The sequence below is a fragment of the Neovison vison genome, chromosome 2 (assembly GCF_020171115.1).
Source record: "Neovison vison isolate M4711 chromosome 2, ASM_NN_V1, whole genome shotgun sequence".
Classification (NCBI taxonomy): Eukaryota; Metazoa; Chordata; class Mammalia; order Carnivora; family Mustelidae; genus Neogale; species Neogale vison.
The window spans coordinates 211,878,151-211,903,242 of NC_058092.1; the positions used below are offsets into that span (position 1 = coordinate 211,878,151).

At 37.3% G+C, this 25,092-nt stretch overlaps 1 protein-coding gene across 2 annotated transcripts in view; it reads left to right on the top strand.

The window, feature by feature from the left end:
* Positions 1–25,092, top strand: part of CUTC (cutC copper transporter) — a 32,832-nt gene that overhangs the window by 3,162 nt on the left and 4,578 nt on the right. For both annotated transcript variants that reach the window (XM_044240298.1, XM_044240299.1), the window contains exons 2-6: positions 270–341; positions 3,434–3,493; positions 8,188–8,397; positions 9,306–9,341; positions 18,331–18,464. In XM_044240298.1, coding sequence (XP_044096233.1) covers positions 270–341; positions 3,434–3,493; positions 8,188–8,397; positions 9,306–9,341; positions 18,331–18,464 — 512 coding nt within the window. The remainder of the gene's footprint in view (positions 1–269; positions 342–3,433; positions 3,494–8,187; positions 8,398–9,305; positions 9,342–18,330; positions 18,465–25,092) is intronic.

The window sequence follows — 25,092 nt, forward strand, 5'->3', positions numbered from 1 at the left end:
GGGCTGTGTTTTAGGAAGATTAATTTGGCATTCAGTGTATATTTTCTTCAGTATAATTTATTATACATATGTCTGTGTACTTATTTCATAGTTAAGAGACCGATTTAATACTCAGTATGGTATTTTATTGCATTCATGGTCTCTAGTGTATTTACCAACTTGCCTATTATTGGACATTGGATTTGGGCAGCAAAATATAAAATAATGGTTGTCAATTGGTCTGGATGGATAGTACCATCATGAATTGCATTGTTTTCTATGTGTTCTAGGAACTGCAAATGGATTTCTCATGGAAGTGTGTGTTGATTCAGTAGAGTCAGCTGTAAATGCAGAACGAGGAGGTAAGACAAAAGAGAATGAATGACAGTTGGCAATCCTCCTAAAAGTCTGAAAATTGGGGTGCCTGGGTGGCTCAATTGGTTAAGCATCCAACTCTTGATTTCTGCTTAGGTCATGATCTTAGGATTCTAAGATTGAGCCCCAGGTCAAACTCAGCGCTGAGCGTGGAGCATGCTTGGAATTCTCTCTCCCTCTCCCTCTGCCCCTCCCTCTGTCCTTTCTCTCCCTCTAAAAAAAAAGTCTGAAACGGAATCCTATGGACTGATCTTGGGAGCCCTTGTGATCTCTAAGGATCCTAGTAATCTTTTTGAAAACAGCCAACCAACTGGAAAATTATCATCTTTATCATCTTCTAATCTTACTCCTCCAATAGATCACATTTTGAGTCAAGTGTTCATAATAGTGCTTACTCACCAACTTCATGTTTTTTCAATTGAACTTAGCAAAGACTTCATTTTTTTTTCAAATTGTTGACTTAATGATGATTTAAGAGTTTTGCTGCCATTTTCATCATCAAGACTTTTATCATTATCTTTCTTTTTAAAAAGATTTATTTGGGAGGGAGCAAAAGAGAGAGCACAAGTGGGTGGAGGGGCAGAGGTAGATGGAGAAGCAGGCTCCCTGCTCTCAGGGCTCAATCCCAGGACCCTGAGACCATGACCTGAACTGTAGGAGGACACTTAACCAACTGAGCTAACCACGTGCCCCCGTTATCTTTTTTTTTTTTTTTAACATTATCTGTTTTACCTCCAGGTTTGTTTTGCATTCTGAACCTGATTTAATGGGGGAAATGTAAACATTCCCCTCATCTCAGGGTCAGAAATTTTTAAAGACTTTTTATCATAGAAAATTTTAAACATATACAAAAGTAGAATAGTATATTGAATCCCCATGTACTCATCACTCAGCATCTGCTAGTTTCAGCACATGGCCAATATTTCAACTATATCAGGAAATCAGGACACTTTTTATAAAAAGCAGCATAGTATAGGGGTGCCTGGGTAGCTCAGTTGGTTAAACATCTGGCTCTTAATTTCACTCATGCCATGATCTCAGGATCAAGGAATCTGCTTGAGATTTTCTCCCTCTCTCTCTGCTTCTCCCCCTGCTGTCATGTGTGCATGCACATGCTCTCTCAATAAGTAAATAATTTTTTTTTAAGAGCCACATGGTAGGGGCACCTGGGTGGCTCAGTGGGTTAAAGCTTCTGCCTTCGACTCAGGTCATGATCTCAGGGTGCTGGGATGGAGCCCTGCATTAGGCTCTCTGCTCAGTGGGGAGCCTGCTTCCTCCTCTCTCTCTGCCTGCCTCTCTGCCTACTTGTGATCTCTGTATGTCAAATAAATAAATAAAATCTTTAAAAAAAAAAAAGAGCCACATGGTATGTATTTTCAGTTTTACTGGCAAAATTTGGTCTTCATGGAATATTCTTTGTATTTTTAAAATAATCCTCTGAAAATGTAAAAACAGTTCTTAATTTGGCAATAAAAAAAGAGTGAAGTTCTGATATGTGCTACAACATAGATGAATCTTGAAATTCATTATAAATGGAAAAAAAAAGTCACAAAATACCACTTGCTATATGATTCCACCTGTACAAAATGCCACATTAGGTAAATTTTATTATTTTTTAATTTTTAAAATATTTATTTATTTATTTATTTGACAGAGAAAGAGAGAGAGATCAAAAGTAGGCAGAGAGGCAGGCAGAGGAGAAAGGGAGGAAGCAGGCTCCCTGCGGAGCAGAGAGCCCAATGTGTGGTCTATCCCAGGACCCTGACATCATAACCTGAGCCCAAGGCAGAGGCTTTAACCCAGTGAGCCACCCAGGCACCCCTCACAGTAGGCAAATTTTAGAGGCAGAAAGTAGGTTAGTGGTTGCCTAGGGTTGAGGGGCATGGGAGAACAGAGGTGACGGCTAAAGGGTATGAGGTTTCTTTTTGGGATGAGGAAAATATTCTAAAATTGATTGTGGTGATGACTGCAAAACTCTGTAAGTATACTAAATATTGAATTGTATACTTTAAATGGGTGAATTAAAGGGTATGTGAATTATGTAGCAATAAAGATTTTTATTTTTTAAAAAACAAATACATTTTTAACTTATAGGTCATAACAGAAAAAGCTGTGGCCTTTGGCCTGCAGTGGATTAAGATATTGTCAGCCTGATCCATTCTTTATAAGGTTTTTTTTTTCATTTTTTTATTTAATAATTTTAGCACTGCATCTTTTAGTAGGGTTTGAAAAATTGTACTATATTACATCAAACATTTAGTTTTCACTTATTAGCAGTATGCTTCTTCTATAAAGAACTTTCCCTCATCAACTATTTATCTTGAGGTTCAGTTTCTAGAAGAAAGGTAGGATAAATGCTTGCTCCTTTTCCCATTTACTGATTTTTGGATAATGAGTTTATTCTCTATCTCCCAGTGAATTGTTTTATCATCATGAATTTAGATTTAGACATATTTGATATGTTTTAGTCCTCTATAGTTATTCTTCTTATTGATTTTCAGAGTGTCCCATGTTTGGCTGGTACAAGCCTCTTCAGCTCAGATCCTGAGACTCTTTTGACATGACCCTGTAGGCTGGTGGCTAATCTGCTTTTAGCATTCACTTATTCTTGAAATTATTTTGATGTAAGCTATTTAAAATTACTTTGTACTTTTATATATCTTAGAATAATAAAGACTCTTACAAAAGATTATTAGTGAAGGTCAGGGTTCCACTGTTGTCAATCCAGACCATATTTATTCTGAGTCACATCCTTGTACATGGAGAAGAAACCCTGTAATACAAAATTTCAAGAGACCTAGCTTAACTTGAGTTAACTCTTAAGTTTGATATCAGTAGCACTAGATGAGTTGCAGAATATAGTTGGGATTAAAAATAAAGTTTTAGTCTAGTTTTATAATTTGATTTCTTTCAGTCCCTAAGAGTCTGCTCTATATTTGGAAAAAATGTTAAGTTTACTGTTTCATAAATGTTTATTTTGGATGATAATTTCTGAGAAGTGCTTCTTAAAATTTTTCTTAATTTTTAAAAGTTTATTGTATTGAGCAATTTTTTTTTTTTTTTTTTTTTTTTTACATAGGTGCTGGTCGGATTGAATTATGTTCTGGCTTACTGGAAGGAGGAACCACACCCAGCATGGGTTAAGTGTTTTCCCTATTTTCTGGTAGGAGTTTATAGAGCCTGGAGACAGTAGAAAATATGTTTCATTGAGATCCTTTACTAATGTTAACAATGTTAACATTAGTTTGTGTGTGTGTGTGTGTGTGTGTGTGTGTATTAGATGTATATTATATATATATTATATATAAGGTATGTTAACAATGCTATAGATATTAAATTAGTTACAGTTGCTTATGGTTGTAAATAAACTTCAAAGATGAGATCCTTGTACATAAAAAAGTTGAGAGATAATTACTGTTAACATTATCTTTTCATCCTGGCATCTTCAGTGTATTGACTTTGTCTTCATTTCTTCCATCCTGGTCTTTGTGCTGTTATCATATATTTTGCTTCTGTATATGTTAAAAATACGTACACTCCACACTGCATTTTTTAAAATTATGTTATGTCAGTCACCATTCAGAACTTCATTAATTTTTGATGTAGTGTTCCATGATTCCTTATTTGCATATAATACCCAGTATTTTTGTTTAAAGAGCCAATTGGGGTGCCTGGGTGGCTCAGTTGGTTGAGCATCTGACTCTTGATTTCATCTCAGGTCATGATCTTAGGGTTGTGGATTGAGCCCCATGTTTGGCTTCCGCACTCCGTGGGGAATTGGCTTGAGATTCTCTCCCTCTCCCTCTGCCCCTCCCCCACCAACTAGTGCTCTCTTTCACACACTCTCTCTCAAATAAATAAATCTTCCAAAAAAGAAACATGAATTATCTCTTTTAAAGAGATTAAACTAATAAGAAAACAATCATGTATTTACCTATGTGTAGTTACTATTTCTGATGTTCTTCATTCCTTCATATATGTCTGTATTTCCATCTGATTTCATTTTTTTTCCTGTCTAAAGTAATTCTTTTAACATTTTTCTTGTAGTACAAGTATGCTGGGGATGAATTCATTCAGCTTTTATATATCTCAGAACATCTTTCCCCATTTTTTGGAAGTTATTTTTGCTGGGTGTGGATTTCTAGATCAATAGTTTTTTTTTTTTTTCCCTTCTTTCAGTACTTTAAAGATGTTTCTCCACTGTCTTCTTGCTGGTGTTATTTCTCATATGAAATATCATCTGTACCTTTGTTTTTTTGTTTTTCTATGTAATGGCTCTTTTTTGTGGTTGCTTTAAAACTTTTTTCTTTATTCCTGGTTTGAGCAATATGATATGATATACCTGATTATAGTTTTCTTCATGTTTCTTGGACCTGGGCATTTGTAGTTTTCATCACATTTGGAAAATTTTCATCATTCAGTGTACACCACCCCTTCCTTAAGAGACTTCAGTTATACTTGTTTTAGGCTGCTTAAAGTTGTCCCACAGCTCACTGATGAACTACTCTTTTTTTTTTTTTTTTTTTTAAGTAGCCTCCACGCCTAGTGTGGAGCTCAACTCGGGGCTTAAACTCACGACTGTGAAATCGAGACCTGAGCTGAGATCAAGATTCAGACACTTAACCAACTGAGCCACCCACGCACCCCTCTTTTTATATTAATTTACCTTTACTCTGTTTCATTTTGCATAGATTCTGTTGGTTTGTCTTCAAGTTTACTAATCTTTTCTCTGCAATGTCTAATCTGCTGTTAAACCCATCTAGTATATTTTTCATCTCATACATTATAATTTTCGTCTTTAGGAGTTTAATTTGAGTCTGTTATATCTCATATATTGTTTCTGAACTCTTTTTAAGATTTGGAATAAAGTTATAATAGATGTTTTAATGACTTGGCTGCTAATTCTAACATCTATATCAGTTCTAGATTGGTTTCATTTCAATGATTTATCACCTCATGATGCATCTTCGTTTCCTGCCTGATAATTTCTTATTGGTTATCAGACATAAATTTTGCTTTATTGGATCCTGGATATGTTTGTATTCCTATAAACACTCTGAAGCAGTTGGGTTATAGGAAACAGTTTATTCCTTTTGGGTATTGCCTTTAAAATTTGTTAAGCAGGTCTGAAACAGTGGTCAGTCTAGAGTTAATTATTCCTACTACTGAAGAAAGATCCTTCTGTGTACTGTACCCACTGCCCCATGAATCTTCAGTTTTTCCTATCTGCCTTTTGGGAATGGGTATTATTTTTGACCTGACTGGTGTGAATGAAAGGCACTATTTTTTCTAATTCTTTTAGTGCATTTTTCCCTGGCCTTGTACAATTCATTGTATATATGCACTCAATAATCCTGAGCTGAATACTGAAGGGAGATTCTCTGCAAATCTCCAGAATTTCTTTCTGTTCTCCCTGTTGTTCTTTCCTGGGGACTCCAGTCACTTGGTCTCCCTGAACTCTCAGCTTTGTCTCTTCAACTCGGAATTCTCTGGCTTCCACTTGGGTTCCCCCTTTCTATGCTGCAGCCTAGAAAACCCTTAAGGACATTAAATAGGTAGATAGAAAGAAGGAAAGTAAGAAAGAAAATCCTCAAGGTAGTAATTTGGGCCAGTTATTGAGCTGACTTCGTTTGTTTCCCATCTTTCAGGCATCGTTGTTTTTTGTTGCTTGACACAAAATCTCTTGCAAACCATTGTTTCATATATTTTTCATATTCATATGTGTTTTGGTTATTATAGGTGGGAAGGTAAATCCAGTCCCTGTTATTCTGTCTTGGTCAAAAGCAGAAGTCTGTGTATGAATTTTTGACTCTTCTGTGTTATTCTAAAGTTGATAACAGCATTATTTAGTATAAAGGGATTATATATACAATCGCTCTTTGGAATCTTCTCACTGAAGGAGAGCATTCCCTGGCCATTCTGTGGTATCTCTAGAACATACCTAAATTTGAGTGCAATCTGTGTTTTGCAACAGCAATCATGATTTATTGCTTGGTATTGGGCATATTGCTTTCCCATGCAAAATTGGGGTTCTTTTAGGAAGGAAGAAGTAAATCCATCCTGCCTGTCAAAAAACATATACAAATTGGTTCCCAATACATGGTGGTTTGGCTTATGGCTTTTTGGGTTTATGATGGTATGAAAGTAATATGTATTCAGTAGAAGTTGTACTTTGAATTTTAAATTCTGATCTTTTCCTGGATTAGCCATTTGTAGTATGATACTCTCATGATGCTGGGCAGCCACAGCTCCCAGTTAGCTGTGCAATCACAAGAGTAAACAACTGATACACTTGCAACCATTCTGTACCCACATATCCATTCTGTTTCTCACTTTCAGTACTGTATTCAATAAATTACATGAGATATTCAACAGTGTTATAAAATAGGCTTTCCATTGGATGATTTTTCCCAGCTGTAGGCTAATGTAAGTTTTCTGAGCATGTTTATGGTAGGCTAGCCTAAGCTGTAATGTTCAATACGTTAGGTGTATTAAAGGCATTTTGACTTAGGATTTTTTCAGCTTAGGAGAATGTAATATAATTATAGTATAAGATGTAATTGCAGTGTAAGTTATGGAAGATCTTTACTATAGAGGGTTTCTGAGCTAGCAATGAATTGTGTCATTTAGGTATTTTTGTTCATAGATCTCTACATAAATTCACAAGTAGAACTTTGCTCTTTTTTATATTATTTTCAAAAAAGGTTTGATAAATTTCTTTGTTCATTAAAGGGTCATAAACTTTAGAGTTATGTAAACATCTCTGTAGTAAGTTCTAAATAGAGCTATAATCAATCAGAAAGGAAAAATCTTATGGAATATACAGGCAGAATATTGAACCTGTTATATTACACTTTCAAACGTCTTATACCAGGAAAAAGATTTTTTTTTTTAAGGATTTTGCTTATTTGACTGAGCAAGAGATCCCAAATAGGCAGAGAGGCAGGCAGAGAGAGAGGGGGGAAGCAGGTTCTTTGCTGAGCAAGGAGCCTGATGTGATGTCAGGCCTGATACCAGGACCCCGGGGATCATGACCTGAGCTGAAGGCTGAGGCTTAACCCACTGAGCCACCCCGTTGCCCCCAGGAAAAAGACTTTTTTTAGTCAACTGACAAGTGCTTTTAAAAATGCAGTAAATTCCCCCCTTTTTTTTTTTTTTTTTACTAAATTGCTCTTTTTTACCCTTGATTCTCTTATTACTTAACTTCTATTATATACACATTTTTAAAAGAGTATTTTAAGATTTTATTTATTTATTTGACAGACAGAGATCACAAGTAGGCAGAGAGGCAGACAGAAAGAGAGAGGGGAGAAGCAGGCTCACTGCTGAGCAGAGAGCCTGGTGTGGGGCTCGATCCCAGAACCCTGGGATCACGACCTAAGCCGAAGGCAGAGGCTTTAACCCACTGAGCCACCCAGGTGCCCCTCTGTTATAAACACATTTTTTAATTAATGTTGTCATTCCCTTTAGATCCTCCTTTCTCTGGTTTCCTCAGCATTGCTTCCTTTTCTTGTTGAAGTGATACACAAGAGCAAATGTAAAAGGCCAATAAATTTTATTGACTTCCTTGAGCTGTTAGTTCACATTTGAATTTTATTTTTTTTTAAAGATTTTTAAAATTTATTTGAGAGGGAGAGTATGTGAGAGAGAGAGCACAAGCAGGGGGAGCTGCAGGGTGGGAGGAGAAGCAGGGTCCCTGCAGGGAGCCCAATATAGGGCTGGATCCCAGGACCCTGAGATCATGACCTAAGCTGAAGACAGACAGTTATCCCACTGAGCCACCCAGGCACCCCTTATATTTGAATTTAATTAGTCTGCTCTCTGTTCTTTTAGGTGTCCTTCAAGTAGTGAAGCAATGTGTCCAGATCCCAGTTTTTGTGATGATTCGGCCACGTGGAGGTGACTTTTTATATTCAGATCGTGAAGTTGAGGTGATGAAGGCTGACATTCGTCTTGCCAAGCTTTATGGTGCTGATGGTTTGGTATTTGGAGCATTGACTGAAGATGGAAACATTGACAAAGAGTTGTGCATGTCCCTTGTGGGTAAGAATGTAGCCTCTAGTGATAATTGCATTTAATCCTCCTGATACTGAAAATAATATAACATTGTGTGTCATCTCAGATTTAAAGTAAAGAAAGAAAAATACAAGTTTTTCTGAAAACTGGCTTTTCAGTCACACCTGCAGGCACTTAAGCTAACCTCTTTTAAGCAGTAGTTATCTAGATGTTTGGGGCAGAGGGTATATGTGTTCTAGTCCTATGACTCCTAAGTGTAAGTTGTTATAGATCAAGTTCTGTTACTGTTCCTGGAAGGTTTTTTGTTTGTTTGTTTTAAGATTTTTATTTGTTTATTTAACAGAGAGAGAGAGATCACAAGTAGGCAGAGAGAGAGGGGGAAGCAGGCTCCCCACCAAGCAGAGAGCCTGATGCGGGGCTCGATCCCAGGACCCTGAGATCATGACCTGGGCAGAAGGCAGAGGCTTAACCCACTGAGCCACCCAGATGCCCCTGTTCCTCAAAGTTTAAGGGAAGTTTACCTTGATTCCTTTAATCACTACATGAAAAACTTTAAAAACTATTGCAATTGGTGAGGATGGGGAGATGTGGAGAGGATAGAGGCATACTACTTATATTACTAGGCAAAGTCTTTCTTGAAGATTCTCAGAGTGGTAAAAATAATAGATAGAATGCTGCCTTTATACTCACAAGATCGCATAATTTTTATTTGGTCTAGCTAAGGAGTGGATGACTGTTTTTTGGTATGAAAATCAGAGATTAATGGAAACAGGAATTCTGAATTTGGAAGGCTGCAATTTTGTTATTTTAGTTCACTCTTTTTACTTGCTAAGAAAGGAAAGTATAAAAAAGTCTCACCTAACTTGGAAAATTCTGTGTATAGTAATCAGTGATGATCTCCTCATTTATATTGTTATTTGGCTTTCTTTTTATAGCTATATGCCGTCCTCTACCAGTCACTTTCCACCGAGGTGAGTCATTTCCATTTTAGAAGTTCTGTTGAACAGTTTCAGTTTTCTAATTTCACCAAATGCCATAACCTTTTTATGGAATGCAATACTTGAATATAACACTATTACCAGTTGTTTTCTTTTTTCTTTTTTAAGATTTTATTTATTTATTTGACAGACAGAGATCACAAGTAGGTAGAGAGGTAGACAGAGAGAGAGAAAGGGAAACAGGTTAGCAGGCTCCCTGTTGAGCAGAGAGCCGATGCAGGGCTCTATCCCAGGACCCTGGGACCATGACCTAAGCAGAAAGCAGAGGCTTTAACCCACTGAGCCATCCAGGCGCCCAGCCAGTTGTTTTCTTTATCCTGACCTTGGGATGGACTGTTTTAAATTTAGGGATGGACTGTTTTAAATTTAGAGATGCACAATTTGAAGCTTCGTTATGAAAAGTTGTTAAAAGTAAGTGGTAGTGGTGGTGGTGGATTATAATAGAGGGGGAGATTAGGAATTGGCTACAAGTATATGTACTTGTCTAAGCAAGAATTTTGAGATTTATTTATTTTTTGTTTAGATTTTTTTATTTTTCAGTAATCGCTACACCCAGTATGGGGCTTGAACTCACAACCCCAAGATCAAGAGTCACATGCTCTTCTGATGGAACCAGCCAGGTGCCCTGAGGTTCATTTTTATTAGATTGCCTTAGACCATATGCAACCACCAAAAACCACTGTGGCCAGTGAAATGATATGTATTGTCTGTCTTAAGCCAGACAAGACCATTCTAGGAGCTAGTGTTACAGCCAGCTTTCTCAGATGAATATAAGATTCATGGGCAGAGAGAGGGGTGGATATCTACATAAGAATTGGATACTATTAGGAAAGACAGAATAGTTGGAGATAGGCAATGAACAGATGTTCACTGTTGCAAATAAAACTATATAAATTGTCTGCATCAGAATGATTTCTAAAAAGTATCTGATAATTTCATGTAAAAAATACCTCTTACCTATAAATCAAGTAGTTCTAATTTCTATATACTTTTGTCAAACCTTGGTTGGTAAAATGTAGGAACAAGTAACTGTTTTGCCTGAAGAGGGCACTCTGTTATACATGAAAAGAAAGAAGTCTTAAGTCATTTTTTTTAACTTGATGATATGTGCTTGAGAAATTGTTGAATGTTTTTCTGACCTTTTGAGTAAGCAAAGATAAGGGTGGGCACGGGCATTTGCATCTCTTTATAGAAATTAGAGATAAAACATGTGTTACCCGTGTTTCTTTTTGAAATTAATAATACCATCAGATAACTGTTTTCTTTTTTTTTTCCTACTTTTTTAACCTCTGTTTTTTTTGTTGTTGTTGTTGTTTTTAATTTTTTATTTTTTATAAACATATATTTTTATCCCCAGAGGTACAGGTCTGTGAATCGCCAGGTTTACACACTTCACAGCACTCACCAAAGCACATACCCTCCCCAATGTCCATAAGCCCACCCCTTCTCCCAGCCCCCCTCCCCCCAGAAACCCTCAGTTTGTTTTGTGAGATTAAGAGTCACTTATGGTTTGTCTCCCTCCCAATCCCATTTTGTTTCATTGATTCTTCTCCTACCCACTTAAGCCCCCATGTTGCATCACCACTTCCTCATATCAGGGAGATCATATGATAGTTGTCTTTCTCCGATTGACTTACTTCGCTAAGCATGATACGCTCTAGTTCCATCCATGTTGTCGCAAATGGCAAGATTTCATTTCTTTTGATGGCTGCATAGTATTCCATTGTGTATATATACCACATCTTCTTGATCCATTCATCTGTTGATGGACATCTAGGTTCTTTCCATAGTTTGGCTATTGTGGACATTGCTGCTATAAACATTTGGGTGCACGTGCCCCTTCGGATCACTACGTTTGTATCTTTAGGGTAAATACCCAGAGGTGCAATTGCTGGGTCATAGGGCAGTTCTATTTTCAACATTTTGAGGAACCTCCATGCTGTTTTCCAGAGTGGTTGCACCAGCTTGCATTCCCACCAACAGTGTAGGAGGGTTCTCCTTTCTCCACTTCCTCGCCAGCATCTGTCATTTCCTGACTTGTTGATTTTAGCCATTCTGACTGGTGTGAGGTGATATCTCATTGTGGTTTTGATTTGTATTTCCCTGATGCCGAGTGACGTGGAGGACTTTTTCATGTCTGTTGGCCATCTGGATGTCTTCTTTGCAGAAATGTCTGTTCATGTCCTCTGCCCATTTCTTGATTGGATTATTTGTTCTTTGGGTGTTGAGTTTGCTAAGTTCTTTATAGATTTTGGACACTGGTCCTTTATCTGATATGTCGTTTGCAAATATCTTCTCCCATTCTGTCAGTTGTCTTTTGATTTTGTTCACTGTTTCCTTTGCTGTGCAAAAGCTTTTGATCTTGATGAAATCCCAATAGTTCATTTTTGCCCTTGCTTCCCTTGCCTTTGGCGATGTTCCTAGGAAGATGTTGCTGCGGCTGAGGTCGAAGAGGTTGCTGCCTGTGTTCTCCTCAAGGATTTTGATGGATTCCTTTCTCACATTGAGGTCCTTCATCCATGTTGAGTCTATTTTTGTGTGTGGTGTAAGGAAATGGTCCAATTTCATTTTTCTGCATGTGGCTGTCCAATTTTCCCAACACATTTATTGAAGAGGCTGTCTTTTTCCCATTGGACATTCTTTCCTGCTTTGTCGAAGATTAGTTGACCATAGAGTTGAGGGTCTATTTCTGGGTTCTCTATTCTGTTCCATTGATCTATGTGTCTGTTTTTGTGCCAGTACCGTGCTGTCTTGATGATGACAGCTTTGTAATAGAGCTTGAAGTCCAGAATTGTGATGCCACCAACTTTGGCTTTCTTTTTCAATATCCCTTTGGCTATGTGAGGTCTTTTCTGGTTCCATATAAATTTTAGAATTATTTGTTCCATTTCTTTGAAAAAGATGGATGGTACTTTGATAGGAATTGCATTAAATGTGTAGATTGCTTTAGGTAGTATAGACATTTTCACAATATTTATTCTTCCAATCCAGGAGCATGGAGCATTTTTCCATTTCTTTGTGTCTTCCTCAATTTCTTTCATGAGTACTTTATAGTTTTCTGAGTATAGATTCTTAGCCTCTTTGGTTAGGTTTATTCCTAGGTATCTTATGGTTTGGGGTGCAATTGTAAATGGGATTGACTCCTTAATTTCTCTTTCTTCTGTCTTGTTGTTGGTGTAGAGAAATGCAACTGATTTCTGTGCATTGATCTTATATCCTGACACTTTAATGAATTCCTGTACAAGTTCTAGCAGTTTTGGAGTGGAGTCTTTTGGGTTTTCCACATATAGTATCCTATCATCTGCGAAGAGTGATAGTTTGACTTCTTCTTTGCCGATTTGGATGCCTTTAATTTCCTTTTGTTGTCTGATTGCTGAGGCTAGGACTTCTAGTACTATGTTGAATAGCAGTGGTGATAATGGACATCCGTGCCATGTTCCTGACCTTAGCGGAAAAGCTTTCAGGTTTTCTCCATTGAGAATGATATTTGCGGTGGGTTTTTCATAGATGGCTTTGATGATATTGAGGTATGTACCCTCTATCCCTACACTTTGAAGAGTTTTGATCAGGAAGGGATGCTGTACTTTGTCAAATGCTTTTTCAGCATCTATTGAGAGTATCATATGGTTCTTGTTCTTTCTTTTATTGATGTGTTGTATCACATTGACTGATTTGCGGATGTTGAACCAACCTTGCAGCCCTGGAATAAATCCCACTTGGTCGCGGTGAATAATCCTTTTAATGTACTGTTGAATCCTATTGGCTAGTATTTTGGTGAGAATTTTCGCATCTGTGTTCATCAAGGATATTGGTCTATAGCTCTCTTTTTTGATGAGATCCTTGTCTGGTTTTGGGATCAAGGTGATGCTGGCCTCATAAAATGAGTTTGGAAGTTTTCCTTCCATTTGTATTTTTTGGAACAGTTTCAGGAGAATAGGAATTAGTTCTTCTTTAAATGTTTGGTAGAATTGCCCCGGGAAGCCGTCTGGCCCTGGGCTTTTGTTTGTTTGGAGATTTTTAATGACTGTTTCAATCTCCTTGCTGGTTATGGGTCTGTTCAGGCTTTCTATTTCTTCCTGGTTCAGTTGTGGTAGTTTATATGTTTCCAGGAATGCATCCATTTCTTCCAGATTGTCAAATTTGTTGGCGTAGAGTTGCTCATAGTATGTTCTTATAATAGTTTGTATTTCTTTGGTGTTAGTTGTGATCTCTCCTCTTTCATTCATGATTTTATTTATTTGGGTCCTTTCTCTTTTCTTTTTGATAAGTCTGGCCAGGGGTTTAGCAATCTTATTAATTCTTTCAAAGAACTAGCTCCTAGTTTCGTTGATTTGTTCTATTGTTTTTTTTGGTTTCTATTTCATTGATTTCTGCTCTGATCTTTATGATTTCTCTTCTCCTGCTGGGCTTAGGGTTTCTTTCTTGTTCTTCCTCCAGCTCCTTTAGGTGTAGGGTTAGGTTGTGTACCTGAGACCTGTCTTGTTTCTTGAGAAAGGCTTGTACCGCTATATATTTTCCTCTCAGAACTGCCTTTGTTGTGTCCCACAGATTTTGAACCATTGTATTTTCATTATCATTTGTTTCCATGATTTTTTTCAATTCTTCTTTAATTTCCCGGTTGACCCATTCATTCTTTAGAAGGATGCTGTTTAGTCTCCATGTATTTGGGTTCTTTCCAAACTTCCTCTTGTGGTTGAGTTCTAGCTTCAGAGCATTGTGGTCTGAAAATATGCAGGGAACGATCCCAATCTTTTGATACCGGTTGATACCTGATTTAGGACCGAGGATGTGATCTATTCTGGAGAATGTTCCATGTGCACTAGAGAAGAATGTGTATTCTGTTGCTTTGGGATGAAATGTTCTGAATTTATCTGTGATGTCCATCTGGTCCAGTGTGTCGTTTAAGGCCTTTATTTCCTTGTTGATCTTTTGCTTGGATGATCTGTCCATTTCAGTGAGGGGAGTGTTAAAGTCCCCTACTATTATTGTATTATTGTTGATGTGTTTCTTTGATTTTGTTGTTAATTGGTTTATATAGTTGGCTGCTCCCACATTGGGGGCATAGATATTTAAAATTGTTAGATCTTCTTGTTGGACAAACCCTTTGAGTATGATATAGTGTCCTTCCTCATCTCTTATTATAGTCTTTGGCGTAAAATCTAATTGATCTGATATAAGGATTGCCACTCCTGCTTTCTTCTGATGTCCATTAGCATGGTAAATTCTTTTCCACCCCCTCACTTTAAATCTGGAGGTGTCTTCGGGCTTGAAATGAGTTTCTTGTAGGCAACATATAGATGGGTTTTGCTTTTTTTATCCATTCTGATACCCCGTATTTTTGATTGGGGCATTTAGCCCATTAACATTCAGGGTAACTATTGAGAGATATGAATTCAGTGCCATTGTATTGCCTGTAAGGTGACTATTACTGTATATTGTCTCTGTTCCTTTCTGATCTACCACTTGTAGGCTCTCTCTTTGCTTAGAGGACCCCTTTCAGTATTTCCTGTAGAGCTGGTTTGGTGTTTGCAAATTCTTTCAGTTATTGTTTGTCCTGGAAGCTTTTAATCTCTCCTTCTATTTTCAATGATAGCCTAGCTGGATATAGTATTCTTGGCTGCATGTTTTTCTCATTTAGTGCTCTGAAAATATCATGCCAGTTCTTTCTGGCCTGCCAGGTCTCTGTGGATAAGTCAGCTGCCAGTCTAATATTTTTACCATTGTATGTTACAGACTTCTTTTCCTGGGCTGCTTTCAGGATTTTCTCTTTGTCACTAAGACTTGTAAATTTTACTACTAGGTGACGGGGTGTGGGCCTATTCTTATTGATTTTGAGGGGCGTTCTCTGCATCTCCTGAATTTTGATGCTTGTTCCCTTTGCCATATTGGGGAAATTCTCCCCAATAATTCTCTCCAGTATACCTTCTGCTCTCCTCTCTCTTTCTTCTTCTTCTGGAATCCCAATTATTCTAATGTTGTTTCGTCTTATGGTGTCACTTATCTCTCGAAGTCTCCCCTTGTGGTCCAGTAGCTGTTTGTCCCTCTTTTGCTCAGCTTCTTTATTCTCTGTCATTTGGTCTTCTTTATCACTAATTCTTTCTTCTGCCTCATTTATCCTAGCAGTGAGAGCTTCCATTTTTGATTGCACCTCATTAATAGCTTTTTTAATTTCAACTTGGTTAGATTTTAGTTCTTTTATTTCTCCAGAAAGGGCTTTTATATTTCCCGAGAGGGTTTCTCTAATATCTTCCATGCCTTTTTCGAGCCCGGCTAGAACCTTGAGAATTGTCATTCTGAACTCTAGATGTGACATATTACCAATGTCTGTATTGATTAGGTCCCTAGCCTTCGGTACTGCCTCTTGTTCTTTTTTTTGTGGTGAATTTTTCCGCCTTGTCATTTTGTCCAGATAAGAGTATATGAAGGAGCAAGTAAAATACTAAAAGGGTGGCAATAACCCCAGGAAAATATGCTTTAACCAAATCAGAAGAGATCCCAAATCGTGAGTGGGGAGAAAGGGGATAAAAAGAGGTTCAAAAAGAAAGAAAGAAAAAAAAAAAAGAAAAGAAAGAATTAAAAAAAGAAAACGAATAAAGAAAAGTATAAAAAAGAAAAAATATATATATTAAACTAGTTAAAAAACGTTAAAAAAGAAAAGGGTAAAATTTAAAAAAAATTTAGCAGAAGAAGAGAAAAAAAATGAAACAAAAAAATTAAATTAACTGCAAGACTAAAAAATCACAGGGAGAAAGCCATGAGTTCCGTGCTTTGCTTTCTCCTCTGGAATTCTGCTGCTCTCCTTGGTATTGAAACCGCACTCCTTGGTAGGTGAACTTGGTCTTGGCCAGATTTCTTGTTGATCTTCTTGGGGAGGGGCCTGGTGTAGTGATTCTCAAGTGTCTTTGCCCCAGGCGGAATTGCACCGCCCTTACCAGGGGCCGGGCTGAGTAATCCGCTTGGGTTTGCTTTCAGGAGCTTTTGTTCCCTGAGCGCTTTCCGTAGAGTTCCGGAGGACGGGAATACAAATGGCGGCCTCCTGGTCTCCAGCCGGAGGAGCCGAGAGCCCGGGGCCCCACTCCTCAGTGCGCCCTCAGCGAACAGCTCCTAGTAAATCCCGTCTGCCTGACCTCCGGCCGCGCTCCCAGCTCACTGAGCCTGCGGCAGGTTCAAGGTAACCCCGAGCTGCGACCTTACTGTGGGCTCTGTCTCTGTAGCCGGCTTTCCCGTTCCAAATCCCACAAGGTCTGCGACACTCAGACACCCCTGATCCTTCTGTGACCCTGCGGGACCTGAGGCCACGCTGACCCCGCATGGGCTTCGCCCCGGTTTAGCCTCTGGAGCGATGTCCCTCGGCGGAACAGACTTTTAAAAGTCCTGATTTTGTGCTCCGTTGCTCCGCCGCTTGCCGGGAGCCGGCCCCTCCCCCTGGGGTCTATCTTCCCATCGCTTTGGATTCACTTCTCTGCCAGTCCTGCCTTTCAGAAAGTGGTTGTTTTTCTGTTTCTAGAATTGCTGTTCTTCTTCTCTTCGATCTGCCGATGGATTTGCAGGTGTTTGCAATCTTTAGATAAGCTCTCTAGCTGATCTCCTGCTAGCTGAAGTAGTCTCAGCCTGCTACTTCTCTGCCATCTTGACTCCTCCCCTCCAGATAACTGTTTTCTTGACTTGCTGTTTAGTAATGTTTCTCATAAACTAGCAATAACTAAAAGAGGTTAGAGTGTTTAAAATTCAGCACCTTGAGAATGGCCAATAAGCAATCATTAAATATGAAAAGTAGTTTAAATTGGTAAACTTTTATCTGAAAAATGTGTAGTTTAAAGTTTGGCATGCTAAATAATTTAAAAAGTAAAGATGTCATGTAGAATGTATTTTTCTCTGTTCTTAAACTAAGAAAATCATTTCAAATTTCTTTTCCTTCAATACATTTAACAAACATATTTTCATGTCTTCAAAATTTTACTTTGTCCTGGGTTCTACATTTTTTTCACTCATGTGTTTAATGAGATAGTATGATAGTTTAATCACTGGTGAGGCACTACTACAAAAAAAAGGAAAAGCCTCTGTGGTATATTTAGCTGTCTGTATACACTGAAGGGTAAAGTAAAGGGGTCAAGCACCTAATCCACTATAGATTAGAACTGTAGCAGTGCTGAGAACCAAAGCAGTAGTTTTTTTTTCTTCAGGTTCCTAGTGCCACTTTCCTCTCTGAGGAGGAGAAAAGTCTCTTAGAAAACAGAATGGAATTGTGAATATAGATAGACTATTGTAAACAACTGTCCTTATACTGTGAGACTTAAGTATTTGGGGTAAATGGGATAGCATAAAATATTGTCAATAATGAGAATGTGAACCAAGGCCTTTTTTAGAACTGGTCAGTGTAATGTTTGTCTGAGGTCCAGTTTGTCCAGTTTATCTGAAGCCTTAAAACAGAATTTTCCAAATTTGAGTCACTTGTGTATCATATTTATAGTTTTACTATACCTGAGTGCTACGTGGCAAATTTATTTTATAATTTTCTTTAAATAAAATCTAAGTGAATTATTTTAAAGAGAGACTTTTATAACTCATGAAAAATGGAAATGTTTCACTTCAAATCTGTATTTAAGTAAATACATCTATTTAAATCTGTGTTTATTTAAATACATCTATTTAAAAAGTTTACCATCTAAAATGCATACCATTATGGTATGCAGACTGTGATATGCTGATAAACTTGTTCTTGGACAAAAGGAGCTCTGATATATAGTATTTGTAGATTTCTGTGGTTTAAATTGTCTCACTTTGATTTCAAGCTGTCAATGGATTAAAAATGGTGCTTGCAAAACTCCTGAATATTTAACAATTAACTTTGGCTTGCCAGTACGAGCTAAGTCCAGCACACCACTGTGTGTATACTACATTTTGAAAAGCACTGTATTAGAGGATATCTATACAAAATTCAAATCAATTTTATTTATTTCAGCCTTTGACATGGTGCATGATCCAATGGCCGCTCTAGAGACCCTCTTAACCTTGGGATTTGAACGAGTATTGACCAGTGGCTGTGACAGTTCAGCACTAGAAGGGCTACCCTTAATAAAGCGACTCATAGAACAGGTATCACATAATTTCTTTCCTTTCTTCCTAACTCTATTGTGGTTGCGCCTGATATTCTGTTGTTTAGCTAGGTTAGGTAACTAAATATTACCGACTTAATAGTTCCCCTATACAGAAAAGCAATCAGGTAGTAATATATTTATATAATTCTCATTTCTTTAACATAAATGTTAATTTTTTTAAAGGTATATTTATTTTAGAGAGATGGGGAAGTGGGGAAGGGGCAGTGGGAGAGGAGAGAAAGTCTTTTTTTTTTTTTTTTAAGATTTTATTTATTTATTTGACAAAGAGATCACAAGTAGATAGAGAGGCAGGCAGAGAGAGAGATAGAGGGAAGCAGGCTCCCTGCTGAGCAGAGAGCCCCATGCGGAACTCGATCCCAGGACCCTGAGATTATGACCTGAACCGAAGGCAGCGGCTTTACCCACTGAGCCACCCAGGCGCCCCAAGGGAGAGAAAGTCTTAAGGAGACTCTGTACGGAGCCAAACACAGGGCTTGATCTCAAGACCCTGAGATCACAACCTGAACCCAAACCGAGAGTCATATGATTAATCCATTGCGCCAACGAAGCGCCCCTCTTTCAAATGACTGTTTTTAGTGGTTAAGGCTCTTGAGGTCAAATTACAGACAATGCTTAAGGATTTAACCTAACTTGGATAACCACAGAAAATTTTACCTTTTGTCTGCCATCAGCATTTCATAGTTTTAAGCCATATCATCTCACTGTCAGCCTACGTATACTCAGGAGATCCATATAAAATTTGAAATAATTATCATTTGGAAGTGAGTTCTAAAACAAAATTGTATTCTTTTATCATCTCTCCCTATCTATCAAGATAGGAAGAAATATATTTTTCACTTGTATGAATTTCCAAGATGACTTAGCATCATTTGTAGAGCAGTATAAAGGTGACTTTGTGGTATGTCTTTTTTTCTCACACCAGTCCAGCACCATTCTAAGTTAGTGAGTACAGACCTTGAGACAAGAATTCTGGATTTAAGATTCAGACGCTTATTTGCCGTGTAATGTTGAGTAGATTATTAAGCCTCTGTTTCCTTGTGTGTGCAACTGAGATAAGTTTATTACTTCCTTTATAAGGTTGTTCTGATGATTGGTAGAGATAAGATATGTAACAGCCTTAGTACAGTGCTTGACGTACAATAGATCTTGCTACATTATTATTACTAATGCTGTTACTAATATTTTTTTAGTGTTCCTGTGTAGAAATCTGATATGTTCACTTTCCTATAGCCATGAAAATAATTTTCAGAAATTTCAGCTAAGGATCTGATGTGACTTTGCTGGTCTGGAACTTACTGATTTTGTAAATATTTATTAAGTATATATTAGCTGTAGGGCATTTGTACTATGGTAATGACCATCGTGTGTGTGTGTGTGTAGAGTCACTACCCTTACAGTTTGGTGTACAACAGGCACTTTAATAGACTAGGCAATTCTAATAGAATGCTATAAAGAAAAGTCCTAAGTGGTACCTGGCTTGGATCAGTCGGTAAAGCATGTAACTCTTGATCCCAGGGTCATGAGTTCATGTCTCACGTTGGGGATAGAGTTTACTTAATAAAACAAATTTGAAGATGCTCAGAGGGCACATTTGAGAGATTTGGCATGGGGTTAGCAGTAGTTAGCTCTCCAGAAGAAGACACATCACACACATTGCAGTGTCTTACTCATTCAAGTGATGGTTAAGAGTGATCTATGTAAAAATGGGTAGAAAGAGTAGGTGACTGCTTCATGCAGAAGAAATAGTACATACAAAGGCCTGGAAAAAAAAGTTAAGCATGACTTCTGACATACTGAACAAACCAGAATGTTGGATACAAAGAAAGAAGTACTGTCCAGAGCCTTGAGAACTGTTGAAGAGTTTGGATTTTATCCTTGGGGCAATGGGGAGGTCTGAAGTGTTTTAAAATAGAAGAGCTGATGAATCCGGTTTTCGTTTTGAAATTGTTACTATGGAGGAGACAATAAGGTAGATATAATGCCGTAGTCGTGTCTTGCATTTCATAATCACTGTGTTGCATATGTGAATTGTAGTTTATCATAGGTTGGCAGGAAGCACTGGGTTAAATATTCTCATACACTAACTTCTTTTTTATAAAATAAAAATTGCATGTATTTAGGGTATATGGGATATTTTGATATTAATATTAGTGAAGTGGTTACAGTCAGGCTAATTAACATATCCATCTCCTCATATAGTTATTGTTCATTGTGTGTTTGTATGTGGTGAGAGCACCCAAAATATTATTGTCTTAGCAGATTTTCAGTATTCACTACAGTATTATTAACTATAGTTATATTGTATATTAGATCTGCAGATTTATTTATCCTGCATAATTGCAACTTTGTATCCTTTGACCAATATCTACCCATATTCCCCCCCCCTCACTCCTGATAGCAGTGTTCTACTCTCTTTTTCTGTGTATTTGACTTTTTAAGATTCCACATATAAGTGAGATCATGCCAACTTTACTTTTTGAAGCAATCACCTAGCAGTGTACTATACTGGTTAAAGCATAGGATTTGGGATTAGAAAGGTCTGTGCTTAAATCCTGGCTTTGCCACTTACTAACAGTAACTTTGAGCAAATTACCTAACCATTCTAAACTTCAGTTTCTTCTTCTACAAAGTTAGTATATTAGTAGCACCTACCTGCTAGAATAGTTGTGGATTACTTCAGATAACAGCACAAAGTCTGATACGTAGGAAGTACTTTATACTGTCAATCACTTTGATAGCTTTAGGTAAGTAAGCATAAAGTTCTCAATAATCTTTTATGGAAACCAGCCCCCTCCCAAAAGTGGTAGTTTCATTTGTTCATGTTTTGGAAAGCTTTCACTTGGAAGAAAGAGTTAAATGTGATTTTTTCTCCTAAAATCATTTCAGTATTCCAGATAGTAATATTTTGTATTATAGATGCTTTGGTTTAATACATTTGAGAATACCAAATGGTCTTATTCTACTTATTTCTCTGAACAATTATTAAATTCTATGAGTTAGCCCCTTCCCCCTTTTACTCTCTTATTTCGTTAACTTGCTTTATAGTTTTTTCATTGTACATATTACTACCTAAAATTTTATTATATAAGTATACCTATCTGTTGTCTGCTTTCCATGAACATATAAACTCCATGACAGTAGGAATGTTCTCTTGTTTACCATGTCAGGGAGGAAAGACTGTTTCTTTGCCTTCTTAGATTTTGTGTTTGAGGGCTTAGGAAGTAAACTGATAAAATACAAAATACAAATCAGTGAGAGGAAAAAACAGATTTTAATTAAGTATGTACATGTATTGGAGTTGACAAAGAAATGTAACTCAGAGGGACTTAGAATTTGGATCTTATATACCATCTTAATAGGTGAAGAGAAGTGGAGAGAAGGGCGCTTAGGAATTTAGAAAAAGGAAGACGAGCATTTATGGGGTTGGGGAGAAAGACTTTTTGGAAAGATAAATAGATGGACCCTAGTGAGAATAAATTGAAGATACTGTAGTTTTGTGACAATGTCTTTTTGGATGTAGTACTAGTGAGTTGCTCCCAGAGAGGGGATTTTTAACAACTGAGTTCTTTTTGAGTTATTTTGGGAGGCTTTGCTTTTAGGGCAGATAAGGAATTTCAGGAATTCAAATGCTTTCAGCTCAAAATCATTTTTATGACACAGTGTCATATTCTGGGTCCTTTCAACTACAATATTCTCTATACCCAGAACAGTGCTTGATGTGGTCGGCATTTAATACATAGTTGTTGGATGGATGGATGAGTGAGTAAAGTGACACTGATAAACACTTTTATGATAGACCAGTTTGATCAGGGTTAAAAAAAAAAAATGATCAGAAGGAAGTTCTCTGGGGCGCCTGGGTGGCTCAGTGGGTTAAGCTGCTGCCTTCGGCTCAGGTCATGATCTCAGGGTCCTGGGATCGAGTGCTGCGTCGGGCTCTCTGCTCAGCAGGGAGCCTGCTTCCTCCTCTCTCTCTCTGCCTGCCTCTCTGCCTACTTGTGATCTGTCTCTGTCAGATGAATAAATAAAATCTTTAAAAAAAAAAAAAAGAAACTATAAAAAAAAAAAGAAGGAAGTTCTCTGAAAAATCTACAAAAATGCAGTCTACTGATTTTTTCCTATGGAAAAAGAATCTAATCCTTTTTGGTAACTTCGGAGCTACCTTTTCAAAATGATATAATTCAGCTGTAATGAAAAATTATGTGCTTTTTCAGTGACAAATGGGCCAGAAGTTGGACTTTGAGGCCACTTTTGATTATTTTACTGAATCCCTGTTACTTAAATACTAGTCTGGGGATTCTGATTTCCTCATTAGAGAGTATGAGTTGTTGCCTCAGATCTGCTAAAGAGACTTTTTTTTTTTTTACACCTTAAAGTATTGTAATGTGCCACTAATTCATCAGTCTCTATTTACTTTTTTGCACCAGTGTATCATTTTTTAACTAAAAAATTTTGGAATGTTTTTCACAAGATAACTTTTATAATGTATCTAGCTCTTTGGAGCTGTTTTAGAGTATGTTGCTATTACATAAAGATCCCCCCAAATCATAATGAATGCTTATCTTAACTTTACACTGCTAGTTACTTAGAGCTCATTAAAGTATCTGTAACTTGTCTGAAAAGTATGGGAATGTCTGTTTCTCTGTCTACTCACAATAATGTCTGTCGTCCTCCCTATTTATTACCTTTCCTTTTTACTGTCTTTATGCTACCATTGCTTTTGAGAGTTTCTGCTTCTCTTCCCTTCTTTGCATTTGTTATTTCTGGTGTTCGCTAATTTTTTACTTTAGTCCATTCTTTCTCTTCTGTCCTCTCATATCCTCTTTTTCCTTTCGTTTTCTGTCCCTCTTGTCACATTGGGCATGCTACTACCTCTTTATGTTTTCTCCCCATTTTCCCTTCCCCACACTAAGCCAATCTTTTTGTTTTCTTATTTGTCCTAACTGGACATGATATAGAACTAAGTATTCTCAACATTAATTGTGTTTATTGAATATATTAGTCATTTGTTTCATTTTTTCTGTGGAAAAAGAAATTAAGCTATATGTAGTTCTTTATTGAAATTTTTCATAGTTCAGTAGCACCCAATAGAAGAAAGATTATGTACCCAACCCTGAGAGCATAAGCTGCTTAGTTGAGGCAAAATACTTGGAATTGTTTTGAGGGACAGAATTAGCTGATCCAGTATTAAAGACTCATCTCAAGCATCACACATGAAGTCAAGCAGAGAGAGTCAATTATCATATGATTTTGCTTATTTGTGGAATAACATAAGGAATAACACAGAGGACATGAGGAGATGGAGAGAAGGGAGTTGGGGGAAATTAGAGGGGGAGACACACCATGAGAGACTGTGGACACTGTGAAACAAACTGAGGGTTTTGGAGGGGAGAGGGATTGGAGGTTGGGTGAGCCTGGTGGTGGGTATTGTGGAGGGCACATACTGCATGGAGCACTGGGTGTGGTGCATAAACAATGAATTCTGGAACACTGAAAAGAAATTTTAAAAATTAATAAAAATTTTAAAAATAAAAATAGAAAAAAAGAATCACACATGAAGAAATTCAATTTCCATACAGTTTCAGCGGCTTCATTCTAAAAATTAGTGAGCTTGACATAGTATGTAATTATTTTTAATTTAAATTTTAGTGAACATACAGTGCAATATTGGTTTCTGGAGTGTAGAATTCAATGATTCATCACTTACATACGATATTCAATGCTCATCACTATTTAATACCCATCTAGCCCATCCCTTGCCTACATCCCTACGTCAGCCCTCAGTTTGTTCTCTTATCATTAAGAGTCCCTTGTTTCCCTCTCTCCTTTTTTTCTTTTCCCCCTTCCCATATGTTCATCTATTTTCTTTCTTGAATTCCACATATGAGTGAAATCATATGGTATTTGTCTTTCTGTGATGACTTATTTCACTTAGCTTAATACACTCTAGCTCCATCTGTGTCATTGCAAATGGCAAGATTTCTTTTCTGACAGCTGAGTAATATTCCATTGTATATATAAACCACATCTTCTTTATCCATTCATCAGTTGGTAGATATTTGGGGTCTATCCATAGTTTGGCTATTGTTGGTAATACTACAGGGTGCACATACCCGTTCAAATCTGTATTTTTGTATCCTTTAGGTAAATACCTAGTAGTGCAGTTGCTGGATCATAGATAGTTCTCTTTGTAACTTTTCGTGGAACCTCCCAACTGTTCTTCAGAGTGGTTGTACCAGTTTGCATTCCCATCAACAGTACAAGAGGGTTACCCTTTCTCCACATCTTTACCAACACCTGTTGTTGCATCTTGTGTTGTTAATTTTAGCCATTCTGACATGTATGAGGCAGTATCTCATTGTGGTTTTGATTTATATTTCTCTGATGATGAGTGATGTCAAGCATCTTTTCATGTGTCTGGTATCCATCTGAATGTCTTTGTTAAGGTGTCTATTCACGTATTCTCTGCCCAGTTCTTAAATGAGTTCTTTGTTTTTGGGGTGTTGAGTTTGATAAGTTCTTTTTAGATTGTGGATACTGACCTTCATCAGATATATCATTTCAAGTATTTTCTCCTATTCCATAAGCTGCCTTTTAGTTTTGTTGAC